This window comes from Pteropus vampyrus, unplaced genomic scaffold (genome assembly GCF_000151845.1).
Source record: "Pteropus vampyrus isolate Shadow unplaced genomic scaffold, Pvam_2.0 Scaffold107, whole genome shotgun sequence".
NCBI classification, from domain to species: Eukaryota; Metazoa; Chordata; class Mammalia; order Chiroptera; family Pteropodidae; genus Pteropus; species Pteropus vampyrus.
Window position 1 is genome coordinate 234292 of NW_011888888.1, and position 15452 is coordinate 249743.

General features: G+C 34.0%; 1 protein-coding gene across 12 annotated transcripts in view; it reads left to right on the plus strand.

Annotated features, from left to right (window-relative positions):
* The window catches only part of ORC5 (origin recognition complex subunit 5), a 275932-nt gene that overhangs the window by 22431 nt on the left and 238049 nt on the right, over positions 1-15452 (plus strand). For all 12 annotated transcript variants that reach the window (XM_023533633.1, XM_023533636.1, XM_011365190.2 and 9 more), the window contains exons 6-8: positions 1378-1508; positions 13188-13236; positions 13325-13415. In XM_023533633.1, the coding sequence (XP_023389401.1) occupies positions 1378-1508; positions 13188-13236; positions 13325-13415 (271 nt within the window). The remainder of the gene's footprint in view (positions 1-1377; positions 1509-13187; positions 13237-13324; positions 13416-15452) is intronic.

A 15452-nucleotide genomic window follows, 5' to 3' on the forward strand; every position in this document is an offset into this window, starting at 1 on the left:
CTCTTCCTTCCTTCCATCTATCCAGTTGTTTGGTAACTTTTATATAAAAACATCTTTATCTCCAAGTTTTAAGTCACCTTTGGAAGTTTTCAGTATATTAAATATTTTCTCATGCATAGTTTAAAAAAACTTGGTGACATTAGATTTAAATTTTGTTATTAGAATATAAAACTACATAGACTCCATAGTCAAGTTTTGGCTTTTGCATATTTTTTTTCAGTAGCTGTGATATAAAAATGCATCAAGTAACAGTCTTCTATCTGGAATCTGCTCGGGATAATGTTCTAAGCATGAAACTAGTCTTTGAAAAAAATTTTTTTTGGATCAACTGCCCTGTTTAAAAGATCTCCATAATATAGTAATTTCTAAATTTCTGTTTCTGGATATCTATTGGTAGTCCACATATATTGTTTGATTTTGCACCTATATAACTGATTCTGAGGAACAAGAGAATAAGAGAGTGATTGAAGTTAAGAGCTGTTGCTAAACAGCATGGTATCCATGGTAAAAATGCTCACTTAATCGAAACCTTAAACAAAAGGAAAATGACATGATCAGAACATCCTATAAGAGTTTTTACTTGTAAGTATTGCAAAAGTCTTGAACCCTGTGAAACTAGATATAAAATACCAACCGTATTCAAAGATTTCTTTGGGAAGTGTAAAGAGATCATTGCACCAAGAAGTCAGAGAGAACTGCAGTAAAGAATGAATGACTAATGGATTCATGTGCTATAACTGGGAAATTTTGATTAATAGGTGGTTTAATGTTAACTATGTTTCTACAATATATTTCTAGCAGGATTAAATACAAGTTTAGAAGTCCAAATGTATGATATTGTATAAAGAATGTAAAAAGAGAAATATACTAAAGTTGTAAGAAGAAATTTTTTAAAGAAATTGTTTTATAAAAGGGAATGACAAAGTGTTATGATTTTCATTAAAATATTTATGAATTCTTTTTACTTTAAAAAAATGAAGAGCATTTTCCAGTTTGGTGGTAGTACCCCTAGTTTATATAGTACTCCTTTCTTGTTTTTACAATTTGACATACTTAATAGGCAGAAAAATAAAATGGAATCTATATTATTTTTTGTCCTTCATATTGCTTTTGCCAGTAATAAGATTCTTGAGGTTTTCTATAGATATCATTGTTTGATATTTGTCTTAAGCAAAATTTAGTAATTTTTAAAAGACATTAGGTTTATCATTGTTTTACCTCAGTTTCACAATTTGTATTATATTTCTAATCTTGTAATAGTTTTATTCCTTAATTATTGCTAGGCCCGTGTATTTTAAACTTTTATTGTACAATGCTAGATGATATAACTAAGGGGCTGTATTAATTATTCTAAGTTCATTTGTGTGCTGTGAACAGGGAACCTTCAAAAGATCCTGTCCCACGATCATCCTCCAGAATATTCGGCTGATTTCTATGCCGCTTACATTAATATTCTTCTTGGAGTTTTCTATACCGTCTGCCGAGATTTGAAAGAGCTCAGACATCTGGTGAGTGAGCATTTTGGTTTTAAAAAAATTATATCTTTTAATATTTTTCCATGTGGAAATTGTGCATGGTAGGTTGGAAACTGAAAATTCTGGAAATTTTGACTCGCTCTTTTGAGGCTAATACACCATAAGAAGGTAGAAATCTGTGGGTTAGTACAAACTTTGACCTGATTAGAAAACTTTAATTATGTATTTTCACTCTTCCGTAGGAGTGTTTTTCTCTCTTCTCTTTTTTCTAATTATAGAAAATGTAGAACTTCATTAAAATCAAAATGAAGAGTAACAAAAAGGTGTAAAAACTTAAGCAATTTTACTTTTTCGTTAATTTTTATAGGACATAGCTTTAAGGTTTTATATATGTAGCGATAATGGTCTGGAATCTAGATGAACTTGAGTGCGGTCTGAAGCTTTAATTACAGGTCTTTCATTAGCTATTGACCTTGAGTTAATAACCTTTATATAAAATATTTTCTAATTTACATAAAAGATTACTTAAATTTTTTTAAACATTATAATAGCTGTTTATATTACACAGGGAGTTTAGAAAATTATCATATTTAATTTTTTCTTTGATCTTTCTTCCACTTTAATTGTGAGGATGTAAAAGAAAGAAGGCAAGAATGTCTGGTTTCCCTTTTAAAAACCTTCAATTAATACTTAAGGTCGTCTCTCCAGGTAACAGAAAAGATATCTAAGGCTGGAAGACAGTTACTTACAAAGTAGCATTCTATATCTCTTAGCACATTTTCTCTGCTTTTTTTTTTCCCGCTCTGAAAAGTATTTCTCAGAGTGATTCAATGTGTGTTTGAGTGTGTATTTGAGACAGCATTAGGAGAAGATGACCATCTAAACTTATGTTCACATTTAGTACATTTTGGACATTTTAGATTTCAGGCCTCTTCTGACTTAAATGTAGATTCAAGCATCTTCTGATTAGGGAAGAAACAAAAGACAAGCTGTTCTAATTCAAGCTCATCATTTAACATCTCTCCAGAAGTTGATTGTTTGGATTCCTGGTGCCCAAGGGAAATGACAGCAGAGGGAGGGGTTTACAAAGAGACTGAGGATCAGTGAACAATCCCTGGGTGAGATGGAGGTAGGAACGAATACTCCACTGTCTTTCCTGGGAAATAACTCGCAGTTACTGCTCCCTTAGTACTGATGTCCCTGAATCCAGTATTAGCAGTCATTTCAAACTGGATTTTACAAGAAGGAAGAATTACTTAGGGAAACTATTTCTAGGAAAATAAAATGTAAAAGGAGAAAATAGATATTTAAATGTGGTATTTTATAAAGTCTTTTGGGTTTGACTGAGGAATGATTTTATTTAGGGATAAGGTTACAGCTTTTTTGGTTATTATATCATATTCACAAACTTGAAGCTTGAAGTAGGGTCTAAGCCTTTAAAAAATTATCTTTAGGCATTGGAGAAAAAAATAACGTAGTGTTCTTATTTTTACCATATGTAGAACATAGGAGAATAAAGATATATATGTTTTTCAAATGGATAGTGTTTTTGTTTCAAAGTTTGCAAGTGGTGTATATCTTGAAAATTTGATAAATCACCTACAAAAGATTCTTTTCAGTCATCTTTTCTATGTGTGTGCTTTTAAATTTATTTTAGGAATTGGTATTTAAGTATTATTTTTTTGAGGCTAGTTCTATACATAGCACAAGACAGGAGACATAAAGTACTACTTTGACTATTCACTTTGGTTTGTCTTCTCTGACAATCTATATAATAGTCCTAAAAAATTGTAATCGTAATTTTTAAAAAGATCAATTGAAGTTATTTTTATGCTTTTATAGATGCAAAGCACAGAATAATTCATTTTCTAAATAAACTTTAATTTTTCATTTTTTTAAACATCTATTACATTGAATTTATTATATTTCCCACATTAAATATATTGCATTAAATGTAAAGGTATTTCAGACCTTCACCCCACCCCCAGATATAATTTTCTTAGAAATCTCAGAAAAATGAATTGCTAAGCCAGAGTTTAGCAGTCTTTTGGAGTACAGTTCTACGTTTCTGATGCCTATTGTTTTGTTTGTCCTTGTGGCTAGTGGTTGCTCGTGACACAGTTACTTAGAAGAGGGTGCCAAATAATTGAAATATATATGGTAGAATGAACAGAGGACTTAATATTAAATATACCTTAGCTCTACTGCTTACCACCTGTGTTATGTTGGGTATGATACTTAATTTTCTGTACTGCGTTTTCCTTATTTCTAAAGTGGGACTAAGAATACATACTTCAGATAATTTTTTTTAATTAATTAAATTTTTTTTTATGGTGACATTGATTAACGATAAATTTCAGTTGTACATTTTAACAGTAAGGCATTTATATATTTACATGGTGTGTTCATCTCCCATATTTAGATTTCTTTCTATCACCACATATTTGACCCCTTTTACCCCATCTACCTACTCCCTCCCCCTCTTTCCTCCCCTCTAGTAACCGCTAGTATATAGTCTATGTCCCTGAGTCTCTAGTCTCTGTTTGTTTGTCCTGTTCGTTTGTTGCTTTTAGGTTTATATCCCACATATAAGCGATATCATGTGATTTTCAGCTTCTTCTGTCTGGCTTATTTCGCTTAGCACGATTATCTCGAGGTCCATCTATGTTTTGCAAATGGCAGTATTTCATTTCTTCTTATGGCTGAGTAATGTTCCATTGTATATATGTACTACAGCTTCTTTATTTAGTCATCTATCGTAGGATACTTCCGTTGCTGCCATGTCCTGGCCACTGTAAATAATGCTGCTATGAACATCGGTGTGCAAATATGTTTTCGGATATGGGTTTTCAAGTCTTTGGGGTATATACCCAGTAGAGGGATTGCTGGATCATATAGTAGATCAATTCTTAGTTTTTTGAGGAACCTCCATATTTTCCATAGTGGCTGTACCAATTTTCAGTCCCACCAGCAGTGTATGAGACATCCTCTCCAACATTTGTTATTACTTGCCCTGTTGATTATAGCTATTTAAATAGGAACGAGATGGTATCTCATTGTGGTTTTGATTTGCATTTCCCTAATAGCTAGCGATGTTAAGCATCTTTTCAAATATTTGTTGGCCATATGTATGTCCTCTAGAGTTCTTCCCACTTTCTTTTTTCTTTCTACTTTCAAAGCATTATGAACAAAGAATATGGTTGGTATGATTTCAACTCTTATATTTGTTGAAGCTATCTCTGTGTCCCAGTATGTGGTCGATTCTTGAGAATGTTCTATGTGCACTAGAGAAGAATGTATAAGCAGCTGTTTTGAGATGAAAGGCTCTTTCAATGTCAATTGTGTCCAGTTGGTCTAATGTATCATTTAAGGATGTTATTTCCTTATTGATTTTCTGTTTGGATGATCTATCCATATCCAACAGTGGGGTATTTAGGTCCCCTATTACGATAGTGTTTCGGTCTGTTTCTCCCTTTAATTCTGTTAGTAATTGCTTCATATATTTTGGGGCTCCTTGATTGGGAGCACAGATATTAATAAGTATTATGTCTTCTTGGTACATGATTCCCTTTATCATTATGAAGTGTCCCTCAGTATCTTTCTTAACCTTTTTTATTTTGCAGTCTGTTTCGTCTGATATTAGTACCACTACTCCCTCTTTTCTCTGAAATCCATTTGCTTGAAATATCATTTTCCACCCTTTTACTTTGAGTTTATATTTGTCTTTGGAGCTGAGATGTGTCTCTTGGAGGCAGCATATGGTTGGGTTTTGTTTTTTGATCTAATCTGCAACTCTCTGCCTTTTTTTTTGGTGAGTTCAGTCCATTTACATTTAAGGTGATTATTGAAATATCAAGTTTTCCTACAGCCATTTTACCTTTTGCTTTCTGGTAGCTCGGTGTTTTCATTGCTTCCTTGTCCTTGTGTGTCTGTTTTTTAATTTTGGTTGGGTTTTGTGGGTTTTCCCGCTGTTCCTTCTTGTTTTATGTTATATATTTCAGTTCTGAATTTTTTTGCATGTGGCTACATTACGAATATGTAAAGGGATGTTTATATATACGTCCATTTTTTATAGCACGTGCCTTATCTCCATTCCCCTTTACAAATTTGGATCTTTGAATTCTCCCCTTTTCAGTCATTGTTGTCTCAATTCGTCCCTATGTGTGCTGAACGTTCATTATTATCTTGCTGTAGCAAATCTCTTCTTATTATTTAAGCTTGTAATGCCCTGTTCTTAGTAAGGGTTACACTTCTCTGCGTCTTTGCCTGATAGTCACCTTACTCCTAATTATGTATTTTTTTGTTGTTGTCATTTTATTTTAGGTGAGCTGATCCCTTTCAGTATTTTCTGTAATGCAGGCCTCGTACTGGAGAATGCCCTCAGTTTTTGTATGTCTGGAAAGGTCTTTATTTTTCCTTCATGTCTAAAGGAGAGCTTAGCTGGATACATTATTCTTGGCTGGTAGTTCCTTTCATTTATAGTTTGAACATTTGATTCCATTCCTTTCTGGCTTGTAAGGTTTGTGCTGAGAAGTCTGATGATAATCTAATGGCTTTTCCTTTATACGTTACCATCTTCTTTTTCCTGGCTGTCCTGAGAATTGTCTTTGATGTTAATTTTTGATAATTTTAATACAATGTGTCTTGGAGAAGGCCTTTTTGAGATGAGATAATTGGGTGTTCTGTTGACTTCTTGAATTCCAAGCTCCAGCTCATTCCTTAGATTTGGGAAATTCTCTTCGATTATTTGTCTGAAAATGCTTTCTAATCTCTGCTCCTTTTCTCGCCTTTGAGAATGCCCATTATTCTTATGTTTCTTCTGATGGTATCAGCTAGTTCTTGTATTTCTCTTTCATTATTTTTCATTCTTTGGGTTCTCTCTTCTTCCTTCTGATTTATTTCTAGATTTCTGTCTTCGATATCACTGATCCTTTCCTCCATTTGGTCGACTCTATTTCCCAAGCTTGCTATTTCATTTTTCAACTCTTGCAGTGTTATTTATCTTCAGAAGATCTATTCTGTTCATTTTGAGGGTTTCAGTCTCCTTACTCTGTTCATCTAGTTGTTTTTTCAGTTCCTGAAATTGTTGCTGTGATTCATTCCGGAACCCACTGAGTTTTTTCAGAAGTACCATCCTGAATTCTCTGTCATTTAAGTAGCATATTTCTATGTCTGTAAGCTTATTTTCTGGATATTTTTCTCTTTCTTTCTGAGTTGCCTTGTAACCTTGGTTGTTCATGGTGTTTAATGGACTATTTCTCTGGGTATTAATGGAAGTGTATTCTGCTTTTTTCCAGAAAGATTTATTATATAAAGGTCTTTTTTTTAGCCCGTTGCAAATAAGGCATTTTTCTTTTGGTTTCCAGTAGGTGGCTTGTAAGTCTCTTGGATCCCTGCTTTATATAAAGCCTTAATAATGCTTTTTTCCCCCCTACAGATGTTTAATCACGCTCGCTACCCTCAGTCTCAGTCCCTGTCAGTCTTAGTGACAGTTTTGGTAGCATTTACTCAGATTCCCCTGGGCTCCACGGTGTTTGGTGTTGGGGGATATAGGGAGGGGGGCCCTCTAGGTTGGGGGATGGGAGTCGAGGCTCAGCCTCATGTTTTGCAGCCACGGCTGGTAAAAATCAACTGTTGTTTCTCTGCCATCCCTGCTTTTCTGCCCTGATAACTGAGCACCACTGCCTCTGGCCGCATGGTACTCATAGCACTACCAGGCAGGGCTGTTCAGGGAAGTCGCTGCACCTTCTCCCCTCCGCTCCTCCTACAGGGAGCTCTGGCAGCTGCGCTAGGCAGCTTCTTTGTTTCTCCCAATCCACCGCCTGATACCCAGAGTTCTGACTTGTGGTAGCTCTTATGCACAGATCCCACGCTCAGACGTGGTGATGTACAGTTTGGGTGTTTTTTGTTGAGTTTTAGATGTTCAGCTTATTATTGTTTCAAGGGGAGAGATCTGGGGACATCTCTCACTCCACCATGTTTCTAATGTCACTCCAGATGATTTTTCTGATTATAAAATGAAATACTCTATTAAAGTGCATATGAATAATATCTTTAAAGATATTATGCGACATTACTGATAATACTAAGTCATTTGAGTAAATATTCTTTTAAAATATAATTTTTGAGAGTATCATTTATACTTCATGAATTTTTTAAAATGATACAGCTGCTTTTTTATAGCCAGGACCCAGCAATTCCTAGGGAATAGAAGTTTCATTTCACTTTTGAGCATTGGGCTAGGTAGATGGTCTATGGATGTTTAAGAGTGGGAGAAGTGGCAGCGGGACAGTAAAGGAGCTAATGTCCTTTTAGCTGCATAAAGTACAGATAGACTTATGCTGTCTTATATGTAACTTAGCTATCTTAGCAACTGACCACCCAAAATACTCTCTGACTACTTCAAATGGTATCATTAAATTCCCAGATCTCAAATTCTTTCACGTATTTTTTAAACAATATTTTTTAATGAGGAAGAGATTGTTCCGAAGTGGTTACAAATCTGTCCTTCAGCTATCTTCATTCATAAAGACAGTATACATGGATACGTTTCTGTATATATTACTTTTGCTTATTTACCATTGTATGATAGGAAAAAATGGTCCCTGAGAACTTAAATGAAAAGATTATAAAATTTTGTGAATAAAGAATCATGATGTCTGGGTCTATAGCACTTGCTCATAAACATTATACTCTACCACCTCTTAAATAATAGCCAGCCTTTATTGAGTACTTACTGTGTGCTGGACATTGTTGTAAACCTTTTACTATTATTGTCAATTAATTTTTACAACAGTCCTATAAAGGAAGGTACTATCATGAATCCTCATTTTACAGATGCAGAAACTTCTTCATTTATAGGTCTGTGATTTTGGGCCAAATTTCTTAATCTTTTTAAGTGAGTTTTCTGTCCTGTTAAGTAGATATAATATCTATTTCAAAAGAAATTTTGTGAAGTAAAAAGAGAACACATGTAAAATGCCTGATAACCTGTTGGAGATCAGGTAATTTTAGTTCATTTCCTTCTTCTGAGCAAAAGTTCACAGGCTCAGAAATAGATCGAGATCTTGCTTATCTGCAAGAACATGAACAGAGCCCAAGTATGGATACTGCTAATATCTGCTGTAGGTTTGCATCATATATTAAAGTCAATGAAGTTTAAGGGGTGATCTTACAGAACAACTATCATCCCATTGATTGCCAGAGTTGATTTGACAGATGGCTGGGTGAGTAGGTATTCTTTACTACTCTTTTGTACTCTGTACTGATTGTTTTGTGGGTGAGGATGTCTTTTTCACGAAGAGCTATTCTGTGGTTAAAGATACTTAAGGGAGAGGTTGAATCTTTAATTAGAAGTAATCTAGTTAGGTTTATTTTTCTTTTATTTTTTTTAGCTTTTTGATTAAAGTATACCATATAGAAAAGCATAGAAACCATAAATATGTATCTGGTGAATTATCACAAAACAAAAACACGTGTGTAAATAAATCTAGGTCAAACAGAAAATTACCAGCATCTCAGGAGCCCACTTCATGTTTCCTCCCAATTTCTTCCTCTTTTTTCCTTCCTGATGGAAATCACTGTCCTTATTTCTGATATCAAAGATTAGTTTTGTATCTACGGCCATGACACCCTGAACAAGCCCAATCCCATTTGATCTCAGAAGCTAGGCAGGGTTAGGCCTGGTTAGTACTTGGATGGGAGACTACCTAGGAAGACCAGGTACTATAGGCGTAAAAAGTAAAAAATAAGGGATTATAAGCTGACAAGGTCCTTGCAATCTGTGAAGTCAACCAATGGTTGCCTCGCCTAAAAAAAAAGATTAGTTTTGCTTGTTTTAAAATTTTTTGTAAATGGAGACACAGCATGTATTTTTTTATCTACCTTTGCTCAACATTTTATTTGAGATATTCATCCATGTTAAACATAGCTGTGGCATATTCTGACAAGTCACATAATCTTTAGACATAGAGTAAGCAGCAAGTGGTATTTAAGGTAGCTTTACTAGTTAGGCCTTTACAGAGTTCTTTTATTCATGGCTGCAAAGAATTAAGAATTCTTTTTGTATCATAACCACATTGAGTGGTACTGACATGTTAATAGTTTGCTCTCATTATTTCATTAGATATAGTATTTACAAGATAATGAAAGTATCGCATATTTTAAAAATTTAAGAAATTAGGAAGTAATTTTAATTTATAGGAACATTGCAAATACAGTAAAAAGAACTTTCCCTCTTTTTCCCTAAAACATTTGAGAGTAAGTTTGTGACCCGATTCCCCATTACCCCTGAATCTTTAGTGTTCATTTTCTACAAAGACATCCTCCTACATAATAACCAAGGCACAAACATCAAAATCAGAAAATTGATTTATTGCTACAGTCTTATACTCAGACCCTAGTCAAGATTTGCCACCTGAAAATTATATAATTGTATTAACCAATGTTACCTCATAATTAAAAATAAAAAAGATTTGTCATTTGTTTCAGTAATGTACTTCAGTGCAAAAGAATTCAGTTCAGAATCACCTATTGCAGTTAGTTGTCATGTCTCTTGACCTTCCATCTGAAACAGTTTCTCAGTCTTTGACTTTCATAAACCTTGACATGTTTGAAGATTACAGGCCAGTCATTTTGTAGTATCTCCCTCAAGTTCGGTTTGTCTAATGTTTTCTTCATGGTTAGATTCAGGTTATGTATCTGACAGGACCATCACAGAAACGATGCTGTGTTCTCATTGCATCCTGTCAGGTGTTAAAAGATTTGATTTCATCTCATTAATGATAATGTTCACTTCGATCATTTGATTAAGGTGGTATTTTTTTCCTTTGTAATTAATATATATTCTGTGGGAGAAGTACTTTGAAATGTAAATATCTTGTTCCTTATCTGAATTTCAACTTATTAATTTTTTCATATCAGTCTGGTTTCTCTGGATGTCATATTTTAAGACAGAGCAATTATCAGGGTGGTTCTGACCGAATCTAACCAGCCCTTTAATAGGGGTGAGTTTTTTCTGTCCGATTAGAGAAGTAGAAGTCAGAATAGAAGCATAATTTAACTTCACTGTAAAATGGGGATAATAATAACTCATTTGGAGGATTAAATGAGTTAATATGTATAGGTTACCTAGGATAGTAAGACTGGGCATATAGGAAGGCCTCATTGATGAAAATTCCTATAAATTGTCGTTAATGCAAATGTTCTCAGTTCTGATATTGATTCTCTGATGTTTTTGAAGTAAAATTTAGGTATTCTAAAAAAGGCAAAACAGTTCAGAAATTATTTGTATTTGGCTATGGAATATGTTTTTATATTTATACTTCAATGTATGTGTTAGTTTTGTATTGATGTAAAACAAATTGCTACAAAGTTAGTGGCTTAAAACAACACACATTAGCTCACAGTTCTCTAGGTCAGAAATCCAGGCAACTGTTACTTGCTTCTCTGCTCAGGATATGACAAGGCTAAAATTAAAGTTTTGGCTGAACTGAATTCTCATCTTGAGACTGTAGGGAAAAACTGCTTCCAAATTCATTCAGATTTTTGACAGAATCCATTGCCTCTTGTTTGTAAGAACGAGGTCTGAAGTTCCCATGCTGGCTGTCAGCCAAGAGTCTTTCTCTGGCCTCCTAGAGACCACCCACATTCTTTGCCATGCGGCCCCCTCCATCTACAAGCCAGTAAAGGCATGTTGAATCCTTCTCATACACAACATATCTGACTTCTGTGATGAGCCAGAGGGAACTTAGCTTTTAAAAGGTTCATGTGATTAGGTCAGACTTATCTGATCATCTACTTATTTTAACTCACCCATTAATAGTATAATCTTTGGAACTTTAATTGCATCTACAAAATCCCTTCACAGCAGTGCCTAATTTAGTGTTTGATTGACTAACTGAGAGAAGGTATGTGCATATTAGAGGCCAGGAGTCTTGGGGTCTTAGGATTCTGCTTATTATGACATACATGTATGAGATTATTTTCTAACAAATAATTTCAAATACAACAATAAAGGCTTTTTGAAAATTCTCTGAGAAAGAGTTGGGAAAGCTTCTCAAATTGCCTGTCTTGTCATGTGGCAGCCTATTCAGTATTTATCCTAGATTGTAAATTAATGCAAGTTTTCTTTGCATTGTAAGGGAAATACAAGCATACCCTGGAGATATTACAGGTTGGGTTTCAGACCACCGTAGTAAAGCAAGTATTGCAATAAAGCAAGTCATAACCTCTTTGCTGGTGGAAGGTCTTGAAAAACACAACACCTGTGAAGTGCAGTAAAGCAAAGTGCAATAAAACGAGGTATATCTATATTCTGTTTCACCCAAATCAGTCTTTGAAAACATGGCATCCTTTTTTGTTTTGAAGTAAATTCCCAAAACACCTCACAGATCCATGATCATAAATTCAGGCAGTGGAATCTCTGTGTGCTTGTAGACAACTTATATTTTGCTGCTGTTCCCTCAGCTAACCAATGGGCATAATAAAAACACACTGGTCAGGAATAAAATAGCAGATGGCTGTAATTAGCTCTGGATAATTATGCTTCTGTTACTATTATGAGTACTAGTATTTGCTGAGCACTTGGTCATTTCTTAATACAGTTATGCCTCTCCTCTCCCACCTTTTTATTAATGCAACTAATTGAGCTAAATACTTGCGAGTTAAGGAATAATTGGAAGTTATATGGTGTAATGTATAGTGGTAGTGAAAATTCATAATATCAAAAAATTATCTAAAAATTATTTCTGTTTCGGCTTTGGAATTATTTTTGTGATTTTGTTAATAGCCTTTTATTTTCATTTTTCTGAGTAGTTGGGAGGACGGTTTAAAATACCAGTGGGCTTGAATTTAGATTTTGTTTTAAGTAATCCTATTACAGAGATATGGGAATTTGCAATCATTTGAGGATTAATATAAGAGAAATGGGGATAATATTGGAGAGCATGTTTGAATGTTAATAGCCAGAGTTGTGAAAAGTATTTTGTATTTGAACAGATATTTCATAAAATTCAACTTGTTAGAAAGGATTACTAGCTTTTATAGGTTTACTTAAATATAGAGACTTTCGGACAATTACATGTACTCAATTTGGTTAAACAACTTTTCAGAATGCAGTGCTGATTCATGGAAAACTACTAATACGATTGGTTAGTGCTGGTCAGGCTTTAGAATGTGTAGAATTCCTGGAGAGATTATTTAGACATAGATTCCTGGGACTCATCCTCAGAGATTCTGATCTAGTATGCCTGGCTGGGATGGTGCCAAGAACTTGGATTTATAACAATCTCAAATAGTGCTGCCAGTCGAAGTAATTTGAGTTGTACTGAACTAGATGATGTTTAATTTGTGAGAATGATCAGACCTTGGAAAATAACAGGTTAATTCGTTGAGCTAGAGGTATTTTATTGTATGTTTTTGGTCCTTTGTGATATAATTAATTATGACCTAAAATTACAAAATATGCTTTGTTGTATTACTTTATATCTAGGGACTAATACATTAGGCAGGATTAGCCAATTAAGGAATATTTTACATATTGTTTTACTACCATTATTGATATTTACTGTTTTATTATTATAGTAATAAGCTGTAATAACATTTTACTTGAGCAATTGCAATGAAATAAAATTGCCTGAATTGTAATAAAAATAATACTTGAAAAATAATTCCTAATTGTGGTGTACAACTACTTTCTTCCTTTGTTTGCAGGCAGTACTTAATTTTCCTAAATATTGTGAACCTGTGGTTAAAGGAGAAGGTAACTATGTAATTTTATTTATTAATATTTCTTTTGAAAAAAATTTTGTAAGCTCTAAATAATTGAAATTTCCTCCCCTTTGGAGTAGCAAGTGAACGTGATACTCGCAAACTCTGGAGAAATATTGAACCACACTTGAAGAAAGCCATGCAGACCGTTTATCTCAGGGAAATATCAAGGTAATTTTCTATTGAATACGTATATTATTTCTATATACTTATTTGGGACATTTACTAAAGTATACATGTTTTTCTTTACTTTTACATTGGGAAAAAATTCTGGAGGTTTAAATTATTACTGTTTTGGGAAAAGCAAACAATTTTTTTAGCATTTTATTTTATTATTAATTTCATGTATACAGTACATTGGTTAGGCATTTACATAGTTTATGAAACGATCCCCCTAATTACTCTATCACCCCTCTGGCTCTACACATAGCCATTACATTACTGCCGACTGCATTCCCTATGCTGTGCTCCCCATCCCCATGACCATCTATCACCTACTAATTTGTACTTCTTTAACCCTTCACTGCTTTCTCCTAGTCCCTCAACCCCTCTGGCCGTCACCAGATTGTCTCCTATGTTTGTGAGTCTGTTTTTGATTAGTTTGTTCTTTTCGTTCCTTAGATTTCTCATTTGAGTGAAATCATATGGTATTTATCTTTCTCTGACTTATTTTGCTTGGTATATTAACCTCTAGGTCCATTCATATCATTGCGAATGGTAGGATTTTATTTTTTTTTATGGCCGAGTACTATTCCATTGTATCTATATGAACCATAACTTCTTTTTTTACAGCTTTATTGAAATATAATACACAGTTGCTCATATTTACATTGTACAGTTCAGTGAATTTTTTTCAATTATAGTTGGTATACAATATTAGTTTCAGTTGTACAGCTTAGTGATTAGAGATCTGTATACTTCACAAAGCAATCACCCCACTAAATGTAGTACCCCTCTGCTCCCTTACATATTTATTACAACATTGTTGACTATTTTCCTTATGCTACACTTCATATCCCCATGACTCTTTTGTATTTTTCCATTTGTACTTCTTAATCCCTTTGCCCTTTTTTGCCATCCACCAACCCCTTTCCTGTCTAGTAACCCTCAAAATATTCTCGGTGTCTGAGTTTGTTTTCATTGTTGTTGTTTATTTTGTTCTTTAGATTCAATATGTATGTGAAATTATGTAGTATTTGTCTTTCTCTGTCTAACTTATTTTATTCAGCGTAGTATCCTCTAGGTCCATCAAGGCAATATCTTTTTTCATCCCCTTCCTTTTAATCTGAAGTGAGTCTCTTGTAGGCAGCATATGTAGGGGTCTTATTTTCTTATCCATTCAGCCAGACTCTCTTTTGGTTGGAGCACTTAATTCTTTTCCATTTGAGGTACTTGTTGATAGGAATGTAGTTATTACCATTCTTTATACATGTTTTTTTTGTTGTTTTTTTTCCCAGCTTTATTGAAATAGACAGTTAGTTGCTGGTATTTGTATTGTACAATTCAAAGAGGTTTTTTTTCAATTATAATTGGCATACAGTAATATACCAGTTTCAATTGTATAGCATAGTGATCAGAGATCTACATAACTTGCAAAGTGATCACCTCACTAAATATAGCACCCCTCTTCCCCCTTACATATTTATTACAACAGTATTAACCATCTTCCCCATGCTACACTCTATATCTCCATGTCTGTTCTGCAACTATCAATTTGTACCTCTTAATCCCTTTCCCTTTTTTTTGCTGTCTCCCCCAAACCCCTCCCATCTGGTAACCCTCAAAATATCCTCTGTATCTATGAGTTTATTTCAGCTTTTATTTTTGTTGTTGTTGATTTTGTTCTTTAGATTCCCCTTGTATATGAAATCATGCATATTTGTCTTTGTCTATCCAACTTATTTTTTCAGTGCAATACCCTCTAGGTCCATCAAGGTAATATCTTTTTCCCCTTCCTTTTAGTCTGTGTGTGTCTTTTAATCTGAAGTGAGTCTCCTGTTGGCAGCATTTGTAGAGGTCTTGTTTTCTTATCCAGCCATCCACTCTGTTTTTCAGTTGGAGCACTTAATTCTTTTCCATTTGAGATACTTATTGTTAGGAATGTACTTATTACCATTCTTTATTCCTGATTTTGATACTCTAAATGATAGCTTTGCTGGATAAAGTATTCTTGGTTGTAGATCCTGGGTTTTCATCACGTCGAATATT